The sequence below is a fragment of the Selaginella moellendorffii genome, unplaced genomic scaffold (assembly GCF_000143415.4).
Source record: "Selaginella moellendorffii unplaced genomic scaffold, v1.0 SELMOscaffold_20, whole genome shotgun sequence".
Lineage (NCBI taxonomy): Eukaryota > Viridiplantae > Streptophyta > Lycopodiopsida > Selaginellales > Selaginellaceae > Selaginella > Selaginella moellendorffii.
The window spans coordinates 1,262,631-1,276,020 of NW_003314281.1; the positions used below are offsets into that span (position 1 = coordinate 1,262,631).

The 13,390-nt window shown below is 48.8% G+C and overlaps 4 protein-coding genes, 1 non-coding gene and 1 pseudogene across 5 annotated transcripts; 3 read left to right on the plus strand and 3 right to left on the minus strand.

The window, feature by feature from the left end:
- Positions 1–539: 539 nt before the first annotated feature.
- On the minus strand, positions 540–3,352 carry LOC112347276 (pentatricopeptide repeat-containing protein At4g18520, chloroplastic-like). The gene is made up of 2 exons (XM_024677922.1): positions 3,176–3,352; positions 540–3,109 (listed from the first exon to the last, which is right to left on the minus strand). The coding sequence occupies exons 1-2, from the start codon at positions 3,350–3,352 to the stop codon at positions 884–886; spliced, it is 2,403 nt and encodes an 800-aa protein (XP_024533690.1). The 3' UTR covers positions 540–883.
- A 34-nt stretch (positions 3,353–3,386) lies between these two features.
- Positions 3,387–3,458, plus strand: TRNAG-UCC. The gene has a single exon. It is a non-coding gene; the product is annotated as a tRNA-Gly (tRNA).
- A 766-nt stretch (positions 3,459–4,224) lies between these two features.
- LOC9636779 (zinc finger CCCH domain-containing protein 4) lies at positions 4,225–9,055 on the minus strand. The gene is made up of 15 exons (XM_024677923.1): positions 8,935–9,055; positions 8,693–8,870; positions 8,426–8,536; positions 8,196–8,295; positions 7,813–8,133; positions 7,609–7,755; positions 7,370–7,550; positions 6,928–7,319; positions 6,732–6,822; positions 6,469–6,560; positions 6,230–6,412; positions 5,932–6,179; positions 5,617–5,761; positions 5,419–5,555; positions 4,225–4,627 (listed from the first exon to the last, which is right to left on the minus strand). The coding sequence occupies exons 1-15, from the start codon at positions 9,053–9,055 to the stop codon at positions 4,225–4,227; spliced, it is 2,850 nt and encodes a 949-aa protein (XP_024533691.1).
- A 175-nt stretch (positions 9,056–9,230) lies between these two features.
- On the minus strand, positions 9,231–10,133 carry LOC9637445 (serine/threonine-protein kinase PEPKR2). The gene has a single exon (XM_002972952.2). It carries the CDS (start codon positions 10,131–10,133, stop codon positions 9,231–9,233), a length of 903 nt encoding a protein of 300 aa, XP_002972998.2.
- Positions 10,134–10,429: 296 nt separating this feature from the next.
- LOC9637446 lies at positions 10,430–11,876 on the plus strand (annotated as a pseudogene).
- Positions 11,835–13,038, plus strand: LOC9636780 (probable xyloglucan endotransglucosylase/hydrolase protein 5). The gene is made up of 3 exons (XM_002972727.2): positions 11,835–12,171; positions 12,228–12,522; positions 12,581–13,038. The coding sequence occupies exons 1-3, from the start codon at positions 11,994–11,996 to the stop codon at positions 12,963–12,965; spliced, it is 858 nt and encodes a 285-aa protein (XP_002972773.1). The 5' UTR covers positions 11,835–11,993; the 3' UTR covers positions 12,966–13,038.
- The last annotated feature ends 352 nt before the right edge of the window (positions 13,039–13,390 follow it).

Genomic DNA, 13,390 nt, shown 5'->3' on the forward strand with positions numbered 1-13,390 from the left:
TAAATGATAAAGAGAAGAACGCTTGTGATCTCCATAATCTCCAACCTCTCTGGTAAGCTATTAACAATTTGCAGAAGCGGTCTTCTGCCACTCTTCTGCCTGCATGAACATAGAGGCTCGAAAGCCAGCTTACAGTGTTTACACTTTTTGATGCTTGTTTAGTGCATCAGAGCTACCAGAGAGCTCGTCACAACGAGATCACCATAGTGGCTGCGACAAAAAACATTCAGCTTGAGTTCGGCCTTCTCTCCCCACACATGAGATTGCTCTAGCCGCAGCGACGGGGTACAATCGTCGTCTCCTCGCCAGAGCCCACGATTACTTACTGGAGACCTCAGCCCAGGACATCCGTTATACCACATTCAATCAGCTAAAGTTACTGAAACATCCACCGCAGACGGATATGTTCTTTCTCAACGCAAACAGCATGGCGACTCGTTCTACGACTTGGCTGGCCCTACAAGAAAATTGAGTCTAAGGTATTCGACATATAAACGAAAAGCTCATTTGGACTGGAATCAAGAGTGCAAGAACACCGCAATATGAACGTGAAGTTCTTAGCTTAATACAGAGCGGAGAAAAGATCTGACAGAAATACTTGAACCAAAATTTTATTCCTTGCGTTCTTCCTTTTCCGGACTGTCGCCCAAGGCCATTTTTTTTCCACGCTATTATCGATTGACATTGCTAACACGATTAAACGTTCCAAAATCGCAGAGCCAACTCACAGCTGTATTGCTTTGATTCTTCGTTTGCTCAAATGTGCCGTCTCAATCGCGAGACCACCAAGCACGGTCGGGCCAGCACTCGATTTCGTGGCCCAACAACCGATCAAACTTTAAGCTTTGTCGTACGGAAGTTCCCAGACTTCGCGGAAGAAACTCTAGCAACTTATCAAAGTTTCGGCCATTAGTAAGTAGCTGGCGCTGTTCCGCTCGTCCATTCCCTTGATGGCTTGAAACGCGGCTCTTCCCACTCGCAAATTCCCCCACTTTCGACTGGCATCCAGCAGCGTCGTCCAGATCTCCACACTTGGCTTCCACGGCATTGTTTTTGCCAAGAGAAAGGCATCGTCTAGCCGGTTTGCTCGTCCGAGCATGTCAATCACGCAGTTGTAGTGCTCCATCGCTGGTTTTAATCCATACTCCGGAGAACTCATCGATAAAAACAGCTCCTTTCCTCGATCGACGATCCCGGCGTGGCTACACGCGGCTAGAACCGAGAGAAAAGTGATGCTATCCGGTTTGACACGCTCCTTTCTCATTGTTTCAAAGAGATCAAACACTCTTGGAGCATCGCCATTGTGGCTATAACCCGAGATGAGCGAGCTCCAAATCACTGGATCACTTTTGTTGCTGGGAATTCTTGTCACGCAATCAAAAACCTGTTTTGCGGCGACCATGCTGCCGCATTTGCCGTAGAAGTCGATCGCAGCGCAAGCCACGGCACTATCTTCTCCCAGCTCGGCCTTGCAAGCTTGCAAGTAGAGTTTTCTTCCGGCGTCCACGGCCGCCATCTTTGCGCAAGCTTTGATCGCAGCAGCGTAAGTCGAGGCATTTGGAGCGTGGCCTTCGCGTTTCATGCTCGAGAGAAACGCGAGCGCCATATCTGGAGCTTGGCTCTGAGCATAGCCGGAGATCACTGCCGTGAAAGAAACCACGTCGTGAGAGGCCATCTGATCGAAAACCCGGTTTGTTCTCTCCAGGTTGCTTCCACCGCACTTGGAGTAGAGATCGAGCAGCGAACTGGTAACGAAAACGTCCTCTAGATCGTTCGTCCTCGCAGCTTGAGCGTGGAGTTCCATTGTTCTCCCTAGAAGCCACGAAAGTTTGGAGACTTTTCCACTGGATTCTTGTCTTTCTGCTGCTAAGCTCGAGCAGGCAGCGAGAGCAGCGACGAAAGCTCGAGCATTCGGTCTCAAACCAGCACTTTGCATGCGCGAGAACAGCTCGAGAGCGATCTCTCCTTCGCCACCCTGTGCATATCCAAGAACCAGGCTCGTCCACAAGACGACGTCTCGTTTTGCCAGTGGAATCCTGTCGAAAACCCTTCGAGCCTCGATCATGCTCCCACACTTGGAGTAGAAATCCACCAGGCTGCTACTAACATATGTGTCCAGCTCCAGTCCGAGTTCTACGACCTGCGAGTGAATCAATCGTCCCTTCTCCAGAAGTTCTCGATGATCATCGTCGTCAACTTCCGGCCTGATTGATCTCCTCGTTGCAAGACCCGTGCAAGCAGCGATCGCGGCAACAAAGGTCCGAGCATTCGGTCGAATCCCACCTTCACTTTCCATCCTGCAGAAGAACTCTAGAGCTAGCTTTGCGTCGCCAGCCCGAGAGTAACCAAAGATCATAGCAGTCCACAACGCAACATCAGCCTTTTGTGCTCCAACTCTCTGGAACACCCGACGAGCTTCTTCCATGCTTCCACACTTTGCGTACATGTCGACCAAACTGCTCGCCAAGAACATATCCTCCAAGTCGAACCTCTTCTTGGCAGCGCGAGCGTGAATCCTCTTCCCGATCTCTAGAAGCTCTTCTCTCGATCCAACACTTCCAGCCTTCTCAGCACCACTGGCGCAGGCGTTCAAGGCCGCTACGAAAGTCCGGCCATCCGGCTCGATCCCAGTTGTTTCCATCCGAGAGAAGAGGCCGAGAGCTCGATCGCCATCGCCACCTTGAACGTAGCCTCTGATCATAGCGTTCCAAGCCACCAGGTCTGGAGCCACCATCTTCTCAAACACCGAGCGAGCGCTTTGCAAGCTTCCACACGCCGAGTACATATGGACGAGAGCGCTGGCCACGAAATCGTTCGATGCTTCGTCACTGTCCAAGCGAGAATGGATCTCCATGCCGATCTCCAGCTGCTTGAGATTGCTGCAAGCCTTGAGCGCTGCGAGGATCAAAGAAATGCCTGGAGCTGATCCTTGTTCTCGCATTCTCGAGTAGAGTTTGAGCGTTTCTTGGTCTGATGGAAGAACGCTGGAGCGATATTTGGTGCCGAGAGACTCGAGCTTGATTGGCACCCAGCTCGGGCAGCCGCAGGAATCAATCCACAGGCCTTCCCACGTGAAGACGTGGACGAAATCTGGATCCTTGGGAGATTTCTACACGGAAAAAGAGTTCTCTAGCGTGGTTCCTTCAAATTATCAGGCTATGGCGTGTTAGCTTACCTTGGATGATCGATTGTCCGACCACTTTGCTGGATCGTCGAACAGCTGCTGCCATTTGCGCTCTTCCGATCTGGCTGTGTGCTGCTCTCTCGAATTCCCAGGACCATTCTTCCTCCTCTTCTTCTTTGTGAAAGAAATCGCTCCGAAAGAAGGGAGCGAGGATGTAATGCCCTCCATTTCATAAGAACCCTAATTTCTAGCATCTGTCTAAGCATCAGTAGTCCAACGGTTAGGATAATTGCCTTCCAAGCAATAGACCCGGGTTCGACTCCTGGCTGATGCAACTTTTAAATATCTCCAATCTCCCGCGGTTTAGGTTAGGGTTGCCATGGATGTCGGTTGGCTATGGCGACCTTCACCCTTCTTCTACTGCGAGGCAGGCGGTGGGCTCATCGCTGCGTTCGATCTCGTCGGCAAGCGGTGGGAGCTCGCTCGCCACTTTGGCCTCTGGCCGTGGACCGCTTGGCGCTGGTCGGTATCGCTATCGATCAAGTCCAGCGCTTGTCTGGGAGGACGGGGAGGAGCGACCAGCCATTCCAGATTCGCGGGTACTATGCTCCATTCTCGAGGGGCAGCGTGGGTTCCTTTTGCTCGTGGCCACCACCAGGGCTCCATCCTCGATCTCGAGATCGTGGAACCGCTACTCTGTGGCGACTTACAGCACTGTGGTCGCTAGCACTGGCGAGTATGCTGTCCTCAAGCTGGCCTAGGACCCAAACCGGAGTGCGTGCATGAAGCTCGGGCTCGAGTGGGACACGCTCTCGGAGTTACGCGGCACAGGTCTCATTCTTTCAGCGCAGCGGGAGTTTACAGCGCGTTGCTCGTGCTCAGCCAGACGACCTCATTGGTTTCTACCACCTGAAAAGCCGAAGGGTTAGTTCTTCTCTTGCACGTCAATTAGCTGACAACGCTGTATCGTTTCTTCCAGGTCATGAGCCAACTAGAGCTGGAGGATGAGGTCCAGACAGATCTGAAGCGAGGTACCGGAGAGTTCACCAAAGACGGCAACGACACCAAGAAGCTCAATCGGGTGCTTCAGCTCACAGGCTTCAGCGGTCCCGTGTATTCTTGAACGACATTTTGCTGGACGTGACGGTGATCAACCGGACCAAGGAGACGCTCCAGAACCTGTGCCTGGAGCAACCATGGGCGACCTGAAGCTGGTTGAGCGGCCACAAAACTACACGCTGGCCCCCGATGCAAGCAAGCAAATCAGAGCAAACGTCAAGGTTTGATCCATTCGAACTCGGCCGAACGTCGGAGGCGGGCGAGATGTAGTCCATGATGTCAATGCGGATGTCAACGTTGCGGTCCAGTTCGTATACGATGTTCCCAAATATCACTCCAGAACAAGGTACGTGAGTTCTTTTCTTTTCTTTTCTCGATCGGTGGAAGCATCTGCTTGTGTTGCTGGTTTCTATGACCTCGACCATGGAGGACGTGAAGCAGTTCCTGGATCACAACGTTACGTCCACAAACATGAAGTGCTTGACTCCACCGTACGTTATCTTAGATCTAGCCTAGCTTGTCTCTGAGATTCTATAGGCTTGGCTTCAAGCTTGAGAATTTGCTGGCTTTAAAAATTGGCAAAAAGGGCACAAAAATAATAGAAAATTTTATAAAGCATGTCATTTCTTCTCCCGTTGGCATAAAGACCACAAAGGAGCGGCCAAGTGTGCCTTCGCATCTGACTCCATCACAGCCTTGATTAGAGCAGATAGCTCGGAGTCAGTCTTTCGTTGGAATGATAATGATGCTAAAATTGCAGCTTCAACTTGTAACTCCAGTTTGTTTTGATTTAATGCATGCATGCGTCGCTCTAACTTGATCGAAGCTTTGAACTTCCATCAAAGCTGAAAAATCAAAATGAGAAAAATAATGAAAGTTTACAAACTCTAAAATACATACATATGGAAACTGTAACACTTCGAATTTTTCTCCAGCTCATAGCTCTTTGATATTTCGACGAGAACACAATGCATAGGTCTATAAAAGAAAAAACAAATCTCACAAAAAGAATTTCAAACCGGTCTTGATTTTCTGCAACAAGGTGGATATGTAAGTCGATTTCTGCCGTTTGTGGCACGTCTGGGACCATGTAATTTCCAGAACTATCCTTATCACCTTTCAAGCACTTCACTGCCAAATGCTCAACAGCGGGCAGGCAAAAATTTGAAATAGATCCGACGGTGTAGATAAAATTCCGGGCGGGAACAAAACGAAGATTACCTCGTCAAAGAAACCTCCGGGGAAACACGAGCTTGAAGATGTAAGTGACGAGCTTTACTGGCGGTCGGATAGAGCTCCCCTTGAAAAACGCTGGATCCACTGCCGTGGAGGACTGGAGGAAGAGGAAATTCTCTCGACCAGCTCGTTCTACCTGTGAGAGCCAAAGAAGAACAAGCTTAACATCACTCGAAAATCGTGAACGAGATCAGTACCTGGCACTGCCAAAATTCGATGTTGGTCATGGTGAGAAGCACCACAAGTCCACTGTGGAATAAGTTGAGCTTGCGCTGCGTCACTGCCAAGAAGTGGAAAATCTCCTGGAAGAACGCCTTGTGTTGATCTGAATCGCTGATGCTCCTGAGTGGAAAGTTCCAGACGATGCACTTGACTTTCGTCCAGTCTGGGAGCTCTCTCGCTTCTTCTGCGGAGGAAGTAACCAAAGACGATGCGCTGACCCCCCCCCCCCCAAAAGGATCTGGATTCTCGAAGGCAAGTCCAGGTTCACGTTGGAGAGAGATGGATCATACTTCTCTGCTTCTAGCTGAGAATCTTCGTTGCAAGCTACCGCGATGGATGCAGTAGGAAGATCTTGCAGCTGATGGATATAAGACAGTGCCTCCCTTCCAAAAACTAGCATGGTGCCCTCCAAGTTTCGAGTGGAAGAACACAGCACCGTAGGAAACTGAGCTACGTCTTCGTCAAACTCAAGACGATTGTCCCAGCGTGGAACATCCGAGTCGTGCTTATATCGACAATGAGCACCATAGCGACATCCCTGGCATACAATCGCTTGAGAATAATGCGAGTTAAAAAGCTGACACTTACATCCCCGGACAAGAAAAACTTGCATACTGCTGGCGTGGAAGAGACGGAGTGTGAGAACTCACAGCAGTTTCCTTTAGCGCAAAAGCCTCTACGGAAGTACACGCACTGCACTTCCCCGTCCTCTTCTTTAGGAAAATGGATCGACTTGTAATTACTCTGCGGTTCTAAGTATCTTGCTTGAGTCTGAAACAGTGGATCGTAAGTGCTGGAAAACATAAGCACGAGTTGAAACAAGTTACCTCCACAATGATCTTCAGCAAATCTGACTGGTTATTCTCGTTGTGGAAGCTCCCATTTGAAACATACGGAAGTCCCAGGCACGAGTCGTCGTCTTGGCTATGGAAGCAGAGGTGCTGGAAGGAGAAAGCCGTATAATAAGATGGCGGTCCTGTTAGAAGCTTTATTGACCATGGTCTCCACCGATGCATAACTTCTAGCACGGAACTAGCTGCCTCAAAAACAAGCAAGCATCAAGTTTGGTTCTAAAACTCGAAAGACTTACAGAGCTCAGCGACAGCGTTGAGTGAAAACAAAGAAAGGTGATGCTGTTTGCAGAATTCCTTCTCCGACTCCTCTCCATGAATGGTGACGATCGTTCAGGATAAAAACTCGTGCGATACCTTTTGCCATCGATAGTTGTCCTGTGTGAAAAACATCAAGGAGAGACAGGGAAAAGAAACAAACAAACGAAGTCGTACCTTCAAGACGCACTGCCAGAATTCAAACGCGCAGAGGTTGCCAAGAAGAGCAGCTTGACGAGATTGCCTGATACCATTTTGTGATTCCTGGAAGTACTGAAAAGAATAGTGTGCTGTAGCGCTAGCTCCGAAAGGCAGGATAATCGGACTCGGCGTAGTATCTAGCACAGAAGCTATGACAGCACACTCATTCAGGTACCCGCGTTCGCAGCCCTCCATGACAAGCATAGAAGCCTCCAAAGATAGTGGAAGAGACGCAAGTATTCGTCCGTATGGAGTCGGCAACTTCTTCCCTCCAGCATCGCGCTGTAGAGCGTTCAGTGCTTCAAGTGACTCCAAAGCATCATAAACAGTGTCTGGATGCGGTGGATTCATGCATTTATCGAAGAATGCTGGAAAAACAAAACACAAAATTTCCGATTCAGAAAACGAAGAGACGTACCCAATGCATCATTCAAAGCTCGTGCTTCAGCACAAAACAGTGACAGTACTTGCTTTCGTAGAGACAAGAGCTGCATTGCGGGAACCTCAAACTTGTTGTATGTCGCGTACATTGTTCGGGGCATCATGCGAAAGACAGTACCATCGCAGGTACGCCCTGTGCGTCCCTTACGTTGTTCGGCCTACAGTTGAAAGGAGAAAGATACGGTGTCTGGCTGGAGGACAAAGACAACTTCTCACCTGTGAGTTCAACTCCCAGACAATCCGGGGACCGTCTCTCTTCATTTTCGAGTTCCAAAACACTTCTAGGCAGCGGCATGAGTCGATGACGAACGATGCTCCCGGTATTGTAATTGAAGACTCGGCGACATCAGTCGCAAGAATCACCTGAAAGAAAAGAAGGATTCAGAAAAAACAAGACGGAGAATTAAGGAAAGAAAAGACCTTCCTCACTGAATGGTACGCCTCTATTGCTTCCAAAGATTGGTCGATGTCAATGCTACTGTGGAGCACAAATATCTCCACATCCAGTGCCCGTTGCGTGAGGAGAGACCACTGCTCTTCCAAGGCACGATAAGTTGGCAGGAAGACCAGAATTCCCTTCCTGCGATCAGGCTCATCTTTGTGGATGTGAGCGATAAGATCGAAAATCAGGTGCTGTATCTCCATCCCAATATCAGTCCCGTTCTTAAAGGGAGAGGGGTTTTGCTCCAACGAGTTCATTACAGACAAGTGCTCTTTCTTGTTTCCAAGTTGTTGCACGACCTGACTGAGGTTTGTTAACAGAAAGATAAAAATAAACGCGAGTGAAATAAAATATACAGAACCTGGTCGAGATACTTCACGCTGCACTGGAACAGATGTTGCTGGATCTTCGAGGCCAAGTTCGAGACAGCTGTTTCGCCAAGCTCAGACATGAGTACCAGACTATGGCAGCAGCAATCACATTAGCAAGAGAATCCAGAAACAAAAGAGACAAAAAGAAGCCCACCGTGAGTTCTTGTTCCGAAAGAGCAAGATCTTGACGCAACAAAGAACCATTTCTGACTCCACAGACCCCTCGTGGATTTCATCCAGTATGACCACCTTGTAGTGAGAAAGAGCAGCCACGCCTTTGGATTTGATCTCCTCTAGAAGAACACCGGCAGTCTGGAAGACGATTTTGGAGCTGGAAAAATGCCGTGACTTAGGAATGGAAGAACAGAACATCTAAGATCAAAAGAAAGAACCACAGAACTCCAAGAACTCGAGGAGAAAGTTCCCAAGAACTAAACATCAAGGAAAGACTAGAACTTTCAGAACGACGAAAAGCTCGAGCATTTACCTGGAACTTGTCCGATTCATCTGACCAATGTGAAATCCAACTTCTTGTCCAAGCTCGCAGCCTCGCTCCTCGGCCACCATTTTGGACACGGCGACCACGGCAAACCTTCTCGGCTGCGTGCACAGAATGGGGACGAACCCTTCCTCGAGCAGCATTTGCGGGACTTGCGAGCTCTTTCCTAGACCCACATTCCCTTGCTAAGCTCCGAAAAGAGGGGTAATCCGAGCAAAGAAGAGGCAAACCTGAGCCAGTCTCGGCGAGGATGATCGTGACCCGGTTCATCTCCACCTTCTGGACGATCGTCGCCTTGAGGCGCCGCACGGGCAGCCGCCTGGATCGCAACCCCTCCCCATCGTCCGCCATGCAGCGGGCGCGCAAGAAATCTTGCTCGTGTTTAAGGGTGAAAAAAATGAAAGTGGATATTCCCGGCACTAGTATCATTTTTAGGGCTAATTGGTTTAAAAGGAAACCTAAAGGTGAAATGACGGCACTAATAACTTTTTCGTGTATCTCCAATTGCTTGTGGACAATCTCGCAGTCAGTACATTGGCATGGAAGCTTGTCCTCCCATTATCAAATCAGTTCTCACATCCTGTTTCGCTTCGACTTCCACCTTTGTTTCTGGGGCTGGCCTATTGTATTTTTGAGTGATCCGCTTGATCCACGGATGTTCCAAGATCTGGGCTGCCGTCAATCGTTTTTTCTTGTCCAGATTTAGCATCCCCAGCATCAAATCCTTGGCTAACACCGGAACCCTCGTCCAGTCGAAGAGAATAAGGGGCAAATCTTCATATCGCTCCAACTCGCTGAGAACTTGAGGTGTTTGAAGCTCCTCATATGCAATCTTTCCCGTGAGCATCTCGTACAACGTCACGCCCAACGCCCAAATATCACAAGATTCTTTGAACCTTTCCCCGGGGGGCATGTACCGCGCAGTTCCACCGCGCATCAACGGCCCCTTTCCTTGCCCCTTCTGCCAGGAGAGGCCAAAATCCGCCACCTTTACCTCACCGTCAAAGCCTACTAGAATGTTTCCCGGTTTTATGTCGTTGTGAGCCATCCCTAGGGCGTGCATCCGCTGCAACGTCCCCGCCACCTTCGCCACCACAAGCGCCGCCTCGTCCTCGCCCAAGGGAAGCCTCGAGAGGAGTGTTCCTTCGCACAGCTCCATTATGATATGGCAGAAACCCAAGTCACGCACAATGGCGACGAGACGAACCACGCCTGGGTCGTGCCTCAGTTGGGCCATGATCTTGAGCTCTTGCAGTAGTTTATCGTCGCCCATCATGCTGTTCGTCTTGCACGCAAAGTGTTTCCCATCTCTCAAACGGATCACCTCAAACACCCTCGAGAATCCACCCATTCCTATAGTCTTTGTTACCTGGTACTTGTCTAGCAGATTGGGGAACAATATCTCCATCGTCTTTGGGTTCATCTCCATCTCCCTTTTCTCTGTTGCAAGAAAATGCCAAACCCTAGAGGATAGCCTTCCGCTTTTAACTTTAAAGGCCACAGAAGTCACCTTTTCTTCTGAGCTTGTTCATTGCGAAAACTGGTTTAGGGCTTTACAATTTCTGCTCTTTCCATTGTTGCGCTGGAATCCACCATTATATCGCGCTCTTTATTTCTTCCGACTTCCATTCGAGTGATTTTCTTGCTTGTTGCCTTACCCTAAAAATTCCATACAGCTCAAGAGGTGGAGTTCATTGTGAGAGCGAACCATAGCCATTTAAGACGATGTTCCGTGCATTGGTATGCTTTTTGTTTTTTTTTTGCACATGCATAGGCTTGAGCTTGGCTGAGCTTGAACGGCTTGGTACCACGGTTTCAAAGACGGCCAGCCACGACATTCCTTATGTCGTAAGCTCTTTTTTCTCTTGTTCTCCACAGTTAGTGTTTTTCTACGCAGCTCGCTCGTGGAGGAAACGGAGCAACCACTGTTTCAGCAACAATGTTTTTTGCTTCAAAGGTAGTTTCTACATTGGAAAAAAGAGGAGCCTTTGGGGAATTCAAAGTATTCGTAACTGGAGGTATGGGAGGAGTTCATCGACAGGGCGTCAAGTAAGCCCAATGTTCTTTCTTATGTCATACTTTTGTGTCTTCAACTTTGTTTGAAAGGGTGTTTTAATATGAAACAATTTGCAGGAAACTCAAGGAGTGACAGTTGTTAGCTACTCAACTGACGAATTTCCAGAATTTTTACTCCTAACAGTGGCTGCAAAGCACCTTGCCGAGCAGACAGCGTGGAGGAATGCGCAGACATCATAGGTAAGCTCTAGCCAACGTGGTTATCGATTCTAACTAGAGGCAAATACGAAGTTTGGATTGGGTTCAGGCATTTTGATCGGGGTTCCAATACCCGCAGAGCATGCAGCGGCAACTAAGAACGTAAATCGGCCATACAATCGGCATTGCATGAAGCAGAGTACGTCTCAGTGACTTCGCTCTTGGTATTCCTACGTGTTTTTTCTTTATAAGAGCAGAGGTATGGCTGGTAATTCTGTGACGCCATTCTTTCTCAAGCGCGTCAACGAGCTCACTGGAGGCGATTCATTGGCTGCAAGTATCCTTTTGTTTGGTAGTTTTTCTTTGCTACAATTGACAGATATCCAGCTCGTGAAGAATAATGCACTCGTTGGTGCGAAGATTGCAACGGCTCTGACAACAGCTTTTCTAAATCGTTTTGACACTCGGCCCCGATTGGTAGAAATGTCGTCCACAAAACGCGTGCGTGACAGCGCTGTTTCTTTTTCCCATCTGTTCTCTTTGCCTGTTTCTTTTTTTCTGTGCTTTCAACAGATTATACTTCCCGCGGCACGTCTTTAGGTAGTGGCAAGGGACAAAACACCACACTTGTAATGCCAGACACGGGAAAACTAAACTCCTTGAAAGTGAGTTACTTACGAGGTAGAGACGATCAGCATCAACACGTTTATTGGTTTTGAATTTCGTCTTGCTTTGCTGTGTTGGATTACAGATAGGCAACGAGCTCAGTTTTTCTCACGAGAAACTTCTTGCCACACAGCCAATCCTCTCTTGCCATTGGAGCCTCACTCGCGCAGAAGCTTCCTCCTATGAACAAAATATGGCGACTTTACTCTTTCTTGAGCTGGATCTTAGTAAGCCTCCAACTCATCCTTCTTCCTATCACGCGTTTATTCCGCGGCAATGGCAACATCTATAAATCTCCATCACCACTCCAGTGGCAACCATTGCAAACTCCATCCCCAGTATTCGAAGCTTCATCCCAAGCCTTCGATCATACAAGTCTTCTGTTCCTGCCAGGAGTTTCGATCGAGCAATGGGTGCTCTCAAAGTCATTGCATTGCTGTTGTTGGTCGAGCTTGCACTCTCTGCTCGTCTCCCACCAAAGTCAGATGTTTCTTTCTCTGAGAACTACTATGTCCGATGGGCTAATGATCATACGCGAGTGCTCAACGGTGGCAGCGAAATGCAGCTTGTTCTCGACAAGGCTTCAGGTAACAATCCCTGTCTCAAGCTTTTCTTTTGCTGATCAAGTCCTGTTGCATGATAGGTGCTGGATTTGGGTCCCGCAGCAAATACTTGTTCGGTCATATCAGCATGAAGATCAAGCTGGTTCCCAAAGACTCTGCTGGAACTGTGACGGCATTCTACATGTCCTCGGAGACAGACAAGCACGATGAGATCGACTTTGAGTTCTTGGGGAACGTTTCCGGGCAGCCATACATCGTCCAGACCAACGTTTTCGCCAATGGCGTTGGAAACCGGGAGCAGCGACACTACCTCTGGTTCGACCCCACTCAGGACTTCCACAGCTACTCCGTCCTCTGGAACAAGCAGCAGATCATGTATGTTTTTTGCGAACACTTTTCGATAATCGCTCAAACTGTGGTTTTGGTCCCTCAGATTCTACGTGGACGATGTCCCTCTGCGTGTCCACAAGAACAACGAAGCCATCGGGATCCCATTCCCAAAGAGCCAGCCAATGGGGGTCTACTCGAGCCTGTGGAACGGAGACGACTGGGCTACTCGCGGCGGGCTGGAGAAGATCAACTGGGATCACGCTCCATTCGTGGCGGCGTACAAGGGATTCAGCGTGGATGCTTGCGCCGGGGGTGTGGAGTCGTGCAGCGCTCCCAAGGGCAACTGGTGGGAGCAAGAGGCATTCCAGAGCACCGACGAGGAGACCAAGAGCAAGCTCAAGTGGGTCAAGGACAACTACATGATCTACGACTACTGCACCGACAGCAAGAGGTTTCCGACGACTCCCGCGGACTGTGGCCAGTTTTGAGAGCTTCCATGTACTTACATTCTTTTGTACAGCACTATTCTTTTGTAATAGAAAATGTTCTTTTATTTTTTCATTTGGGTTCTTCCACACATTACCATCCAGGTAATGAAGAACACCAGAGTTTGTTCAGATTGTCACATGGCTTCCAACATTTCCAGGATCTCAAAGAGGAAGATTATTTTGCATGATTCGACGAAGTTTCATCACTTAGAGAATGGTGCTTGCTACTGGTAAATTTAGAGGCATCTTATTTCGCTGCCAAGTAATTTTCCAAATTTTAGGATCGTTTGGTAGACTCTAGACCATGGACAAAGATGGTTTCATCAGACACTATTGACGTCAAAGCAAGCGTGACGCCCAACATGGAGAAAAAGAATCTCTTACGAACTATGCAAAGAAACAGGAAGTCGGGGATTAAGGCAACA

Coding starts and splice junctions, on each gene's coding strand:
- LOC112347276 (XM_024677922.1), bottom strand. CDS start 3,352: ATGGAGGGCATTACATCCTCGCTCCCTTCTTTCGGAGCGATTTCTTTC. Junction 3,110..3,175: donor CGGACAATCGATCATCCAAG/GTAAGCTAACAC, acceptor TTTTCCGTGTAG/AAATCTCCCAAGGATCCAGA.
- LOC9636779 (XM_024677923.1), bottom strand. CDS start 9,055: ATGGCGGACGATGGGGAGGGGTTGCGATCCAGGCGGCTGCCCGTGCGG. Junction 8,537..8,692: donor ATGAATCGGACAAGTTCCAG/GTAAATGCTCGA, acceptor GCATTTTTCCAG/CTCCAAAATCGTCTTCCAGA. Junction 8,134..8,195: donor GCGTGAAGTATCTCGACCAG/GTTCTGTATATT, acceptor AACCTCAGTCAG/GTCGTGCAACAACTTGGAAA.
- LOC9637445 (XM_002972952.2), bottom strand. CDS start 10,133: ATGGAGATGAACCCAAAGACGATGGAGATATTGTTCCCCAATCTGCTA.
- LOC9636780 (XM_002972727.2), top strand. CDS start 11,994: ATGGGTGCTCTCAAAGTCATTGCATTGCTGTTGTTGGTCGAGCTTGCA. Junction 12,172..12,227: donor TGTTCTCGACAAGGCTTCAG/GTAACAATCCCT, acceptor GTTGCATGATAG/GTGCTGGATTTGGGTCCCGC. Junction 12,523..12,580: donor TGGAACAAGCAGCAGATCAT/GTATGTTTTTTG, acceptor TTGGTCCCTCAG/ATTCTACGTGGACGATGTCC.